Here is a 14,203-nt window from a genome sequence, read left to right on the forward strand (position 1 = left end):
AGATGAATTGAGAAACAAACCTGTAGCGTTGTCCCTTGCAAAGACAACACCACAGATTGGTGGATGAAGATGTGTATGTGTGTTGATTAATGATATACCTTTTCTTTTTATTAGTATAGGTTTTTTTTTGGTTTTTTTTAATCCTTTAACCACTTGTTTCTATTTCTTTTACTGCTCTTACCTTCTTATTGCTGTTCTCTTTTGACTTGCTTTGAGCTCTTTTAGTTTCTTACATCTTTTGAAATCTTTGTTCCTCTTGGTCTCAGCTCATGTTGCCTGGGCTCTTCTGATGGTTCTTGTGATGGTCAGGTTATATATGTCTGGTTGTGTATCGTGCACTTTGGGTTCTTTTCTGTTAAATTGTATTTAATTATTTTTAGTATTTTGCATTTGTTATGTTCTTGCTGTTGTTTATGTTCTTCTGTGTTTGGTTTAGTTTCTTCTTGTTTTTGCTGTTTGTCAAAGCACTTTGTAAACCTGTGTTTTTAAAAGGAGCTATATAAATAAAGTTATTAACATTATTATTATGATTATACATTACCTGACATTGATGGTCATTGTCCCTCTGCTACCTAAACTCGTCAGAAGAAAGTGACCTGAGTGTGTAGTAGCATGACAAGGTGCACAACCTCTCAGCTGTAAGCTCTGCTGTGTTCATGAGCTCTGATGGGAGTGATGAGAGTGACACTCTGATGTATGTGATGTTGGGTGTATTCATTAAATGTATGTATGATCGTTATTGCCATCTTAAGCATTACAAGATGTTGAACTGTTTGCTTTGTGTGCGTCTCTTCCAGGTGTGTCCTTCAACAGTGTTTATACTCAGATCTGGAGAGTGCTGCTACATCTCGCCGCAGACCCTTTTCCTGAAGTATCGGATCTGGCTATGAAGGTCCTCAACAGCATAGCATACAAGGTAATTCATGAGTTTAAGACAATGAAGCGATTGGACCTTCACTCTTGAACTCTTCACACATAAAATGCTCAATGATTAAGGGACTGTTGTAGAAGTTTGTTTCAGTCTTTTTGTGTTTGCTCAAAATACTTTCTTTTTTAACTATTGTGCTCATTAGAAGTCATCTGAGGAGAAATATCATATATATCTTTGTGTGCGACATGAAGGTGGCTGTCAGAATTAACTTCTTGTCTCTATATCACAGTTCTTTTTTTAAACCGTGTGATTATGCAGTGAAAAAAGATCTGTTTCAAGCACACACACCCCCCACCCTCCTACTGGCATTTTCTTTCCTCTAAAACGCCATTACTTTTGTGCAAATGCAATTAAGGAGCAATGAGTCCCCCAGGCTTGGCAGAGCCGAGCCGAGCGAAGAGGCTGTCGTAATTTCTGGAGCCATAATAACCACTGTAGTCCCCACCACCCAGCCTAACCTGGAGGAAGACTTTTCTGGTGTTTCCTACCACCAGCTCACCTTGTGCACTATGAAACACTGCAGAGTTCACCCTGTGCACTATGAAACACTGCATATGAAACACTGCAGAGTTCACCCTGTGCTCTATGAAACACTGCATATGAAACACTGCAGAGTTCACCCTGTGCACTATGAAACACTGCATATGAAACACTGCAGAGTTCACCCTGTGCACTATGAAACACTGCATATGAAACACTGCAGAGTTCACCCTGTGCACTATGAAACACTGCATATGAAACATTGCAGAGTTCTTCAGAAGAGCAGCCGCTCCCCTCTAACTGCAGTTAAAGACAACAGGGCTTGATTTACAATTTAACTCGAAAGACATTTTTTTATGTGCCAGCAAATGTGCAGCACTGTCTGTGTGGCACTGCAGCACTATTCTTTATTATCACTTCCTGCTAATGCATAGAACTGAATCCAACCCAAAAAAAATATGATGTTGCATTTATAGACATTTCCAATCTGACAGACAATTAGGTGAACAAAACCATTTCTATCAGTGCTTTAATCCCAAGACTGCACAGTCAAATGGATATGAGACTGTTTAATCAAGTGCTCCACCTGCTCATCACTGTTAAGGTATCTTCAGTCTGAATCCATCACAGCTTGGTTGATTTAGATTCAAGCTGACTAAGTTGAGGTTTCTGTGCCTTAAGACTAAACTAAACATTCAAAAGCAGAATCCTTTAATTCAGTTGAATATGGTAACATACTTCGACAAGCAACAGGGTAACCGTTTTGTTGTGAAACAGTTTGAGTAAATAATGATGCCCTTCTTTGAATAGAAACGTTGTCTTAGCTACAATAACAACGTTTTAAAAATTGTGACATAAGAAGGTTGTGTCATTTTAATAGTCGGCATTCCTGACCTGACCTGAGTGATTTGGAAAATAACAGACAATAAATCCGTCTTATATTTAGACTGACTTAGACATGACTGATTCGAACAAACACTGTATAAGAAGTGAAAGATCCTTAGAGAGTTTCACTCTTGCCAAGGAGTAAATTCACTCTTTCTGGATTTCTCTCTCTTTTCTCATTTCCTTCATTATCCCCTACCTTGATATCTCTACTTAGAATACAATAGGGAATGTTTGTCTACAGGTTTCTCTACCAAAAAGCCATGTCAAGAAATGATAACTGCTCAGCCGGTTACAAAGTCCCCATCCCCAGCATCTCCTGCAGCACATGTCCCATGTTGCCTCCTTCTTGGTCGGACATGTGTAAATGTTTGTGAATGGGATTAGCAAATACTGATGGACACTTCACATATCAGTGTCTACCATCAGTGTGTTAATGAGCGTGAATGGTTGGGTGTGACCTGTGGTGTAAAAGCACTTTGAGTAGTCAGAAGACTAAGTTCATTTACCCTCTTGAGAAGCAAGTACCAAGGAACTGTTTATTTAGATATTTATTTTATTTTTATTTATTTTTTCAGATTAAACCTCAGATTAAAAAAAATAAACCCAATAATCAAGGATTGGCTTGGAGCAGTTATTGTAGGAGGCTTTAAGGAAAGTAAACAGCCTAACTAACGGTGTGGCCAGTTGACCTAAAGATCTGTATTTAACCTGACAGGTCGATTACTGCGTCCAATTAGATTACGTCATCATTGCCACCCTCCCTATTATCTGTTTCATAGAAGAAGAAAAAAATGCATGAAAATGTGATGTTTTTCAAACTGAGAAACTAAGTTGTTGAGACCATTAAAGCCAGTGATTTATGGAAAACGTTGGCTAACTACACTTTATTTCTTATCAAATTCCTCGATTCATCAGCGGAATAATCGACAGATTATTTGATTACTCATAAAATAGTTTACTGCAGCCCTACTTGATAGTCTAACTTGATTCTGTTTCTATTATTTCAGCTCTGTTCCACATTTCTGTTGAAAGTGACTTTACCTTGTTCTCTGTTAAAGTCTTTATATGTGATTTTTTTGATCCAGTAGATGTCGCCCTTGAGCACCAACATGAAACCAAAACAAGACGCGCTGCATTGTTGTGTTAGCATGCTAATGCTAGTGATCTTTATTATGCTGGTATCTTCACACTGCATGTAAATTTACCTGAAATGAGCGTGATCTAGAAACACAGTTAAGCAGTGAGTACAGTATGTTATTCTTCTTTTCTCTAGTCCCTCAATTAAACAACTTTTATACACGAGGGGAGGAGTCAGCCGGCCGTCCGGGCGATGTAAACAAAGTGAAGATAGGACTCTGAAAACTCTGAAAACATCACAGACAGTGGGACTCGGGTGTTACACCCATTGTAGACAGTCATGACTCACAGAGTTATTTTCAGAGGATATACTTGATTTATATTATATTTAAGAGTGAAAAATCACATATAAAGCCTTTAAAGCTTTGTTGATTTTGACAAAGAGGAACCTTTTATCTCTGAGATGATTTTAATCTTACTAGTGTTTTTTTTATTGAACATCTCATCCTGATAACTTTTTACAGTCAAACTCACCTTAAGGCAAAGAGGCTGTTTTAGCAGCATGCTGTAAATTCCTTTGTCTTACACCTACCCGTAGGCCGAGTTTACAAACCTTTAAAATCACCATAATAAAGAATAAGTCTTCTCACTAAAGATGTCTTGTTCTTGTTTAGGTCAGAGAGGCATCACTTCTGTCTCATTAACAGATGAAAACACCTGACAGGAGCTTACAATAAGGTGACTGGGATGAGATGTATCACATTTCAGCGTGTGACGAGTCCAAGAAAGTTTCATTTGTCATATATATCATCCTAAATTCAAAACAAAGATGAGGATGGAAACGCAGTCCTGAATGTCTGAAAGGGAACTGTTTGACATTTAAGAAGGAATGCCTGTCTACACCCTTCAATGTCTTCTTATTGAAAGTTAATGAGCTGTTAAAGATGAAGCCCACTCTTTTTTCTTTTCTTGCAGAAAGCTCATCAATAACTTAATCAGACAACATCCATTCCAAGTTCACAAGTGCTAACATCAGCTTAACTGGGAATCCAGTACTTTTAATTAAGATTTAAAATGTCAAATGTTATTGATTTGAAATCAAGGTCAGCAGCTAATTAAAATATATTTGCTCTCAGATGAGGAGATCATTAAATGCTTATAATAGCTCCCTCTTGCTGGGCTCATTGTCATGGGGGTCTTTCCTTTTTTTAACCTGTTTCTTTGACTGAGTGATCGAGTTTGAGCAGTAAAGTTACAGGAGACTAGCAGACTAATGTACTTTTTAAGACTTGGGAGTAATGATGATAATATAGAGAGAAGTGTGTGCCAGAAAGAGCTCTCTTAGTTTATGTCACGGGGAAATAATAATAGACTTTATTTGTCATGGACATCACAGATACATTGGACGAATCAGATGCATTGTTTAAGTGTTTTAGCAAGCATGCTAGTTCTCAACACCGGTCCACAGGAGGCTTTTGAAAGGAAAGCAATTGAGATAGAGAGAAAAGTGAGAAAACAGAGAAAACAATAAGGAGAGAATAAATAGATAGACATAAAGTGTAGAGCAAAGGCAGCATGATCAAACAATAACCCAGTCAGAAGCTATTCATGTGAGCACTGTTGTTTTGATTTTAGCCATTGTTTGAGTCCTCTGTTAAAAGCATTACTGTTGCTCTCTAGTTTTATGCCAGTGGGCAGAGAGTTCCAAAGTTTTGCCCCCTTTGCAGAGAAAGCAGACTGGCCAAAAGATGTCTTGTACATTGGGACAAGACAATCACTGCTGATGGAGGCTCGTGTGACTGCCCTACGAGAGCTCTGGCGCCTAATGGCTAATTCAGAGAACAGTGGTGACACGTGATTATTTACACATTTAAAAAACAGTTTAAGAATACTCCAATTCATAAAATACAGATACATAAGCAGATACATTTTGGAGAGATTGGGTCAACAACTGTTGCCCGTTCTACAGCCATGACTGGGGGCGATATTTTGAGTGCCAGTTATAATATCCAGACACAATAGTATGCTACAGCTAGCTTAGCCTCTGACATTTTCTGTACAACACCATTTGGGAGTTTCAGAACGAGCTGATGTAAATAACCTGATCTTAGATTTTAAATTCAAACAAGTCTGAATTGAGTTAGCCGAGGTAAGTCTATGTGGCGATTGGGCAGTTCAAAACTTTCTTATCTGGTAAGCGCTCACATTACCAGATAGTCCAGATACAGACCAGATGTCTCCTCAGATGAGGAGGACGTTTGAATCGGTTATAAGACGCCTGTAGTCTGAACTGTTCCTTAGCCTGTGACTCTCATCTGCAGCATCTTTATCTTCCCTCCGTCAGTCCTTCCACCATGCATCAATGTGGGGTTCAAGCCAAGTGATTTCTTTGTTATTATCATTTAAGAGCCCTCTACCCTGAGAGACTTGATTCAAATGAGAAAACATTAGCAGGGTACAGATGGAAGAAACCCCTGGAGAAGAGATCTTGTTTACTGAATCCGTCACCCAAAGAATCACAAGGGACAACGTCTGAAGCACAAATTACAGATTTAGATGTTGAAACATAATTGAAGTGTTTGTCATCTCCTCCACCAGCTGAACTTTTCAGTAGCACCTTTAATAATTAAACAGGAACATTAAGAGGTTTTTTTCTGAGCTGTCATCACCTTCCACACCTCTATCCTAGCCCAGCCCGCGCTAATAGCTTAGTCTTTTTACACACACTAACTTGTTTGCCTTGTTGACTCGCTTTACAGCCAATTATTGACTGAGGAAGTGATGGGGAGCGGGTTGAAAAAGGAAGACAAGCTGTTTCCCAGCATGGAGTGTAGCAGCTGGTAGAGACGATTACCCTCTTTCCCGCTAATGCTCCAGTTTTCCATATCTTATATTCTGGAGCGCTAGTCAGCAAATTAGTCGTGTGGCCTCCTGTGTTCATGTGATGTTTATTTACCACATGTTGATGACATGCACATTTGTCATGAATAATCCATGAACAAGTTGCATAATTGTCATTTTAACTGATGAGCTTGCATCTACATACAGTACATGGCACATGGCACAGCAACTGGTAAAATGCATGTGCTCTTGCCTTAAAGGGAAGTTTGTTTGGTTTTTCTGCCTGAGCAGTGTGGGCTCTGTTAGCTCAATAACTAGCGGCAACCTCCAGTCTTAAAAAATGGAGCCAATGCGGAAGTGCAAAATCCTGCAGTTTGTCGGGTGTTCTCTTGAGGCATAAATAAACATGTTTACAGCCTGGTTCAAAAACAAAATAGGTCTGATTAGTTTTGTCATTATGGGCAGACACTGTACGGGGGGTGATTAATATTATTTTTTTTAAATGGCTCCATTTAGATTTGATGAAAGATACGTGTTATCCATTGGTAGGCGAGTAGCTGACATGATTGACAGGTTGGCCTGTGGGAACGGTTTGTCATAAGGCTTAAAACCCGCCTCACCTCCAGCTCTCAGCCTCTCGTTAGATTGACTGAAAGTTCAGCTGAGACGGGATTTCCAACATGGCGGCTGCTGCCGATGAGCCTCCAGTGCCCCCTGCTGTAACAGATGGGTGATGTCACTCAGGCTTCATCCATTAGTATTTACAGTCTATGTGCATTATACAAACTTTTACTGGAACTCTTGTTTGACACACAGTAAAGCAGTGGATACCCATTGAATGTCAAGGTAATACATTCTGAGTGCAGGACAGGCCTGATAACCACTCATCCACCCTGCTGCATCGTTGTTTTTAAGATTGTTTATGTGTGGACCAGACACTAGTGTGGAGCCGCTCTTTGCTGCAGCCTGTTTGTAACTCTCAGATGAGCTTCTCATCATATTGATCTTGTTGTGCTGGAGTAGAAAAGGTACTTGTATATTAGTGACCAAACCATTTCCATAATAACCCTTTCAGCTGGCTTTACTGCTGTCTTTTTTCATTTCCAATTGCCTCTTAATGAAGCGCTAACAGCTTAGCCTGCTAACTGATGTCTTTGGATTGTATTTCTTTGTGTGTAAACTCTGCGTTCAAAACTTTTTCCTCCATCTCTGTTTTTAAGACACACATGCACACGCGCACACGCACACGCACACGCACACACGCACACACACACACGCACACACACACACACACACACTCACACACACACACAGATACATACATTTGCACAAACAAAATATACTTGCCACAATTCTGTAATTAGCATAGAAATCAAATCTGAGGCAATCCTAGGTAGTAAAATTTCTTTGCCTGTGTTAACTCGATTTACACTGTGCAGGGTTTGCTCTGCACCCGCCTTGTGTAAACAACAACTCTGCTATTCATCAGTGATCCTTTGCCTCTATTGTCTTTATTAAGTTTACCCCTCCCTCGTGAACAGCCATTAGACAGCTCACAATGAAGAGGTTATATTACCTTCTCCACTTAATGAGATAAAGTTCTGCAAATGTAGGCAAACTTTGTAAAGTGCTGCACTTTTCCAGCTCTGTTAAAGCAGGTGGAGTATTTAGATTTTATGCAGGGAGGGGTTCGATCCCCAACTCCTGCAGAAACATGTAGATAGATAGATCCTTATTCTCATTGCATGTTATACAACAAAACTCTGTTGGAGCAATACAGCTGCAGCATATAAATGTAAAAAATACATCAAATGTACACATACACCAGCACACACACACAAACACAAGTCAAGACTTAAGTCATAAAAGTTCAAAAACAATTTTGTTTTCTGACAGGCAACGATGAACGCCCGACCGCAGAGGATCCTGGACTCTGGATCTCTCACCCAGTCAGCCCCAGCCAGCCCCACCAGCAAGGGAACGCACATCCACCAGGCTGGGTGAGGGAAGATCTCTCACACACATCAACACCAAGATATACCAAAACCCAAAACATGTGGATCATGCAAACAGGGTTCATATTAGCAAGAAGACAGAATATCATTTGATGAACTCTGCAGCAGAAAGAACCCTTTAATGCCTCATCTCTTTCTTCAAAAGGAGTCATTTAAAAAAAATCTCCACAATGTAGATTGTGCCACATAGATATCATACGATAATAGGCTAGAAAAGAAAATGCAGGGTTTGATATGAACCATGGACAGATAGCTAGTGGGGACAAAGACGTACAAGAGTCTTTATCTTTGTTACAGTTTTTCTGCCAATTTCTTTCTCATCATTCCAATCACTTCTCTGTTCCTCCAGTGGCTCTCCTCCCATGCCCAGCACCAGCAGCTCCAGTCTGACCAACGAGGTGCCCAAACCCCCTGCCCGGGATCAGCCGGCCACACGGCCTCCCTACACCCCCACGCTCGGAGGACAGGCGCCTCACTCGCACCAGTTCCCTCGCACTCGCAAGATGTTTGACAAAGGACCTGAGCAGGTAGAAATCCTCTTCTTTATATGACACAGTTTGTAGGTCACATTAACAGTAAGTTCTTTGTTGAATCACGGTTTGTGTTGCTTCAGGCGGGAGAAGACGGAGACGAGCCCTGTGGTCACAGGAACTACATCAGTGCCGTGCTGCAGACGGGCCTTTGTGATTGGAGCGCCAAATACTTTGCTCAGCCTGTCATGAAGGTAGTGTCACTTCTCTTTATCAACCCGTCAAAGTCCTCACCTCTCACTCAGCCCAGCCTGTGAGAGTTACATGACAACCTTTTTATGTGTGATAATATAATATAGTTCTGTAATAAACCAGAAGCTTTTGCTTCCCAGTGATAATAGAGACGCCTTAAAGCAACATGTCAGCTGAGTAATTGTTTCAATAAAAGGCAGGTTCAACATTACTGAATTTAAGAGGAAAAGAGCAAATCCATCCTTTTTCAATCAATAATTAAAACATTTTTTTTTTTTACTATTCCTCTGCCAAGCAATCTAGTTCTTGAACAGCGGCTTAGAGTGGTTGCATAGCAACAATGTAGTACTGATATGAGAGGTAATTCTCACTTTTTACATAAATATTTATGTGAAGCGGTGCCACAGGTGCTCGTTTGTCATCCGTTTTATTTAATGGCCCCAGGAGTGGCTTAGTCATCTGAGGACACGGCCTCTGTGTTACAGAATTCATTTTAGAAAATAATAATACGTTGAACAGAGAACAGCAGGGCCGGGACCAATCCCAGGGTTAGCAACTACCTGCTGCTAAAACAAGATGGTTTCACTGAATAATCCAGCTCTCTGACTGATTCCAGTGGGGAAAAGATTAAAAGAAGTGATTCTTACTATGCAAAGGAGTTGGTGTCAATTCCTTAAATATTAAATCACGCTACGCCCTCTTTGGGCATGCTGAACATGTCATCCATTCTTATATTAAATGAAGCTGAAGCAAATGGTTTCAGTGTGTTTTGTCGAGGTGAAACAAAGGAGGAGGGTTCTTTTTTGAAAAAGAGTAAAACTTGAGGGTCAAATAGAGGAGAAGATAAAAAGTTTAAGCAGTGGAGAGAAGATTAAAAATGAGAAAATAATCAGAAAATATCAACACAAAGACATTTGAGACAAAAGAGAGGAGTCGGAGAGCTGGAGAGAGAGCACACATAACAAAGTCAAACTAAGAGATGAAGAACATGAAATATTTAAAAAGGAGAACAGACAGCATGCAGACAGACGGAGGTGGAAGGAGATTCACTCTTTACAAAGGGCATGATATACAGAGCGATCAGGACTAAAGGAAGACGGAGCCAGAAGCAGCAACAAAAGGCCATGAAAGATAGAGAAATGATTGGATGAAGAGTCAGTGAAGGGGGGGAGGGGGAGAGGAATTTTTGCCGTATCGCAAATCAGAATGCTGTGTGAGCAAAATTTTGAGTGCTGTCATAAAACTCCACTTCGTTACAAAGCTGTGTGCGTGTGCTTCGAAGTCTGCACATAGGTTATCATATCACTGTGTCAGCAGCATGAGAACAAAAAGAGTGTATCCATACCAACAGTTTTGGCAAGGACATTGAAGACTTTATTCACATGAGAGAGAATGTTTTATATATATAATAAAGACTTGTCCAAAAATGTGTTACAAGTTAATGGTAGTGAGAGAAAGAGCTAAAGCAGAGCTCACACTGTTTACTGTTTAACAGACAATGGGTTTGACTCTCGGGTTCCAATGAAGGGAAATCTAAATGTCACAACATACAGTGATTATTTACACAGTGTAAAATGGGTTGCACCACAGTTACTGCTTCTCAAAGGACTGCTGCTGCTCTTCCTCTTTCAGTTATAGTGAGACTCTCTTTGTTAAGTAATATCTGCCTGTTACATCGATGTCTTCCAGGCTCCTTTGACAAAAAGCTAACCTTGCAGTACAAAATAGTTTCTGGTTAACTGCAACTTCAGTGTTTTTTTTAATTGATATTATTATTTATTAACACATGCCTTTTAAGAAAAAGCACAGTCCATGCTGGTTTTGGCTTGGTCAGTAGAGCAGGTGCCCCCTATACAGAGGTTACAGTCCTCAACTCATGGGCCTCATGTTGGACTCCTGTTCTGACTCCTCCTGTCCCTCACTCTCTGCTCACCACGTTTTCCTTTGATTTCAAAACCTTTCATCTGCATTTGTGTGGCCAGTAAGGCTATTTGATGGCAACGGGCCAATTTGAACCAGGGTACACACTCCGTAATGCTGCAGTTGGTACAGGTTTAGTTACATGTTCTCATCAAGCAATCTAGTGGAGCAGGTCTTTCACTGTTTGTCCCTGTTAGTCATTCAAGTTACAAAAATATTAAAAGGAATAGGCCCCAGTTTTAAAAATACTGATACTTTAGCACACAATAGTTATGTTTGTACTGATTCAATCTTTGATTCTGCAACTGATGTGGTTAACCCCTAGTGTGAAACTAACAGCAGACTCTAGGAACTTTAAAAAGGCTTTGCTCACAGAGTAACGTAATCCTGAAACCTTTAACACTTCCGGGTGCTGGATAGCCTCACAGTTATGTTGCACGCCCCATGTACACAGGCTGAAGGCTGAACTATTCAGAGGCAGTAAAGCTGCAAATCTATTCCTCTAGTTAGCATATTACATACAGTGGGTACGGAAAGTATTCAGACCCCTTCACATTTTTCACTCTTTGTTTCATTGCAGCCATTTGCTAAAATCAAAAAAGTTCATTTTATTTCTCATTAATGTGCACTCAGCACCCCATCTTGACAGAAAAAAAAACAGAAATGTAGACATTTTTGCAAATTTATTAAAAAAGAAAAACTGAAATATCACATGGTCATAAGTATTCAGACCCTTTGCTGTGACACTCATATTTAACTCACATGCTGTCCATTTCTTCTGATCCTCCTTGAGATGGTTCTGCTCCTTCATTGGAGTCCAGCTGTGTTTAATTAAACTGATTGGACTTGATTAGGAAAGGCACACACCTGTCTATATAAGACCTTACAGCTCACAGTGCATGTCAGAGCAAATGATAATCATGAGGTCGAAGGAACTGCCCAAGGAGCTCAGAGACAGAATTGTGGCAAGGCACAGATCTGGCCAAGGTTACAAAAGAATTTCTGCAGCACTCAAGGTTCCTAAGAGCACAGTGGCCTCCATAATCCTTAAATGGAAGAAGTTTGGGACGACTAGAACTCTTCCTAGACCTGGCCGTCCAGCCAAACTGAGCAATCGTGGGAGAAGAGCCTTGGTGAGAGAGGTAAAGAAGAACCCAAAGATCACTGTGGCTGAGCTCCAGAGATGCAATAGGGAGATGGGAGAAAGTTCCACAAAGTCAACTATCACTGCAGCCCTCCACCAGTCGGGGCTTTATGGCAGAGTGGCCCGACGGAAGCCTCTCCTCAGTGCAAGACATATGAAAGCCTGCATAGAGTTTACCAAAAAACACATGAAGGACTCCCAGACTATGAGAAAGAAGATTCTCTGGTTTGATGAGACCAAGATTGAACTTTTTGGCTTTAATTCTAAGCGGTATGTGTGGAGAAAACCAGGCACTGCTCATCACCTGCCCAATACAATCCCAACAGTGAAACATGGTGGTGGCAGCATCATGCTATGGGGGTGTTTTTCAGCTGCAGGGACAGGACGACTGGTTGCAATTGAAGGAAAGATGAATGCGGCCAAGTACAGAGATATCCTGGAAGAAAACCTCTTCCAGAGTGCTCAGGACCTCAGACTGGGCCGAAGGTTCACCTTCCAACAAGACAATGACCCTAAGCACACAGCTAAAATAACAAAGGAGTGGCTTCAGAACAACTCTGTGACCATTCTTGACTGGCCCAGCCAGAGCCCTGACCTAAACCCAATTGAGCATCTCCGGAGAGACCTGAAAATGGCTGTCCACCAACGTTTATCATCCAACCTGACAGAACTGGAGAGGATCTGCAAGGAAGAATGGCAGAGGATCCCCAAATCCAGGTGTGAAAAACTTGTTGCATCATTCCCAAGAAGACTCATGGCTGTACTAGCTCAAAAGGGTGCTTCTACTCAATACTGAGCAAAGGGTCTGAATACTTATGACCATGTGATATTTCAGTTTTTCTTTTTTAATAAATTTGCAAAAATGTCTACATTTCTGTTTTTTTTCTGTCAAGATGGGGTGCTGAGTGCACATTAATGAGAAATAAAATGAACTTTTTTGATTTTAGCAAATGGCTGCAATGAAACAAAGAGTGAAGGGGTCTGAATACTTTCCGTACCCACTGTATATACATTGACATGGGTGTAATACTTGTGCATATTTGTATGTTCTATGTTTTACTCGGGATTTAACTGTAAATCCACAGCATGTAGACGTCTTTGGAGAATGTATGCAAGGGTCTCGCACACTTTTTTTTTTTTTTTTTAAACCTCAGGGCCTCATTATACAGCACATTAGCAGCTGACACTGTGCAGGACCACAAGTCAGGGAAGCGCAGTATCAGCTGGCTTAGCGCACGCACACGCACACGCACACACAGTGCACACTATATCTCTCTGTTAGCTGTGGGGATATGTCAGCCTCAGTCTGACTACTAAATGTGCCTCCTCTCAGGCTCAGTCAGGATCCTTAAACCCAAGAGACACTGTATGAGATTTACAGCTAAGTCTGAGTTGACCATACTCTCCCAGAAACACACTTTTGTACATTGTATTCACAAGCTGTGTGTGTGTGTGTGTGTGTGTGTGTGTGTGTGTGTGTGTGTGTGTGTGTGTGTGTGTGTGTGTGTGTGTGTGTGTGTGTGTGTGTGTGTGTGTGTGTGTGTGTGTGTGTGTGTGTGTGTGTGTGTGTGTGTGTGTGTGTGTGTGTGTGTGTGTGTGTGTGTGTGTGTGTGTGTGTGTGTGTGTGTGTGTCAGGCTGTTTAGCATTCAGTGGGCATGGGGGCTTTGCTGTAGAAATGTGCTTAATAAGCACGTGGTGGCAACCAGCTCTGAAAGGCTCACACGATTACAGTTGTTTACAGTCCTTTGTTTATTTATTTGTGCATTAAAATGCATAATAATTGCAAAGTTTTTCCTTTATGACTTTAATACTTTCAAATGAAAATCGACATTAATCAGCCTCATATTGCATTGTGCATACCTTAATGCCGTGTTTAAAAAGGGAGTCATTCTGTTCTCTTAAAATAAAGCCAACACAAAATCTGTTGGGGCCGATTATGTTACGTAACATTTAATAAAGGTAATCCTTTTCATATTGTCCCTCTGCTGAACAGATGTGATTGTATAAAGCGAACTTGACACCTTGACTCATTAGCTGAGTAACCGCATGAGTCTCACTTAACATTGTGAACGGCAAAGTAATTTCAGGCCTCTAATGTGATGAGAAAATTGGAAAACTTTATATACTCAATGAGGACAACGGTGCAGTCTGACATCATACTGTAACCTCACAACCAGGGTCTAA

The 14,203-nt window shown here is 40.7% G+C and overlaps 1 protein-coding gene across 4 annotated transcripts in view; it reads left to right on the top strand.

The window, feature by feature from the left end:
- rptor (regulatory associated protein of MTOR, complex 1) overlaps nt 1–14,203 on the top strand; it is a 174,649-nt gene that overhangs the window by 134,192 nt on the left and 26,254 nt on the right. For all 4 annotated transcript variants that reach the window (XM_065962894.1, XM_065962856.1, XM_065962827.1 and 1 more), the window contains exons 22-25: nt 798–916; nt 8,114–8,217; nt 8,582–8,759; nt 8,846–8,956. In XM_065962894.1, the coding sequence (XP_065818966.1) occupies nt 798–916; nt 8,114–8,217; nt 8,582–8,759; nt 8,846–8,956 (512 nt within the window). The remainder of the gene's footprint in view (nt 1–797; nt 917–8,113; nt 8,218–8,581; nt 8,760–8,845; nt 8,957–14,203) is intronic.

This window comes from Labrus bergylta, chromosome 1 (assembly GCF_963930695.1).
Source record: "Labrus bergylta chromosome 1, fLabBer1.1, whole genome shotgun sequence".
Classification (NCBI taxonomy): Eukaryota; Metazoa; Chordata; class Actinopteri; order Labriformes; family Labridae; genus Labrus; species Labrus bergylta.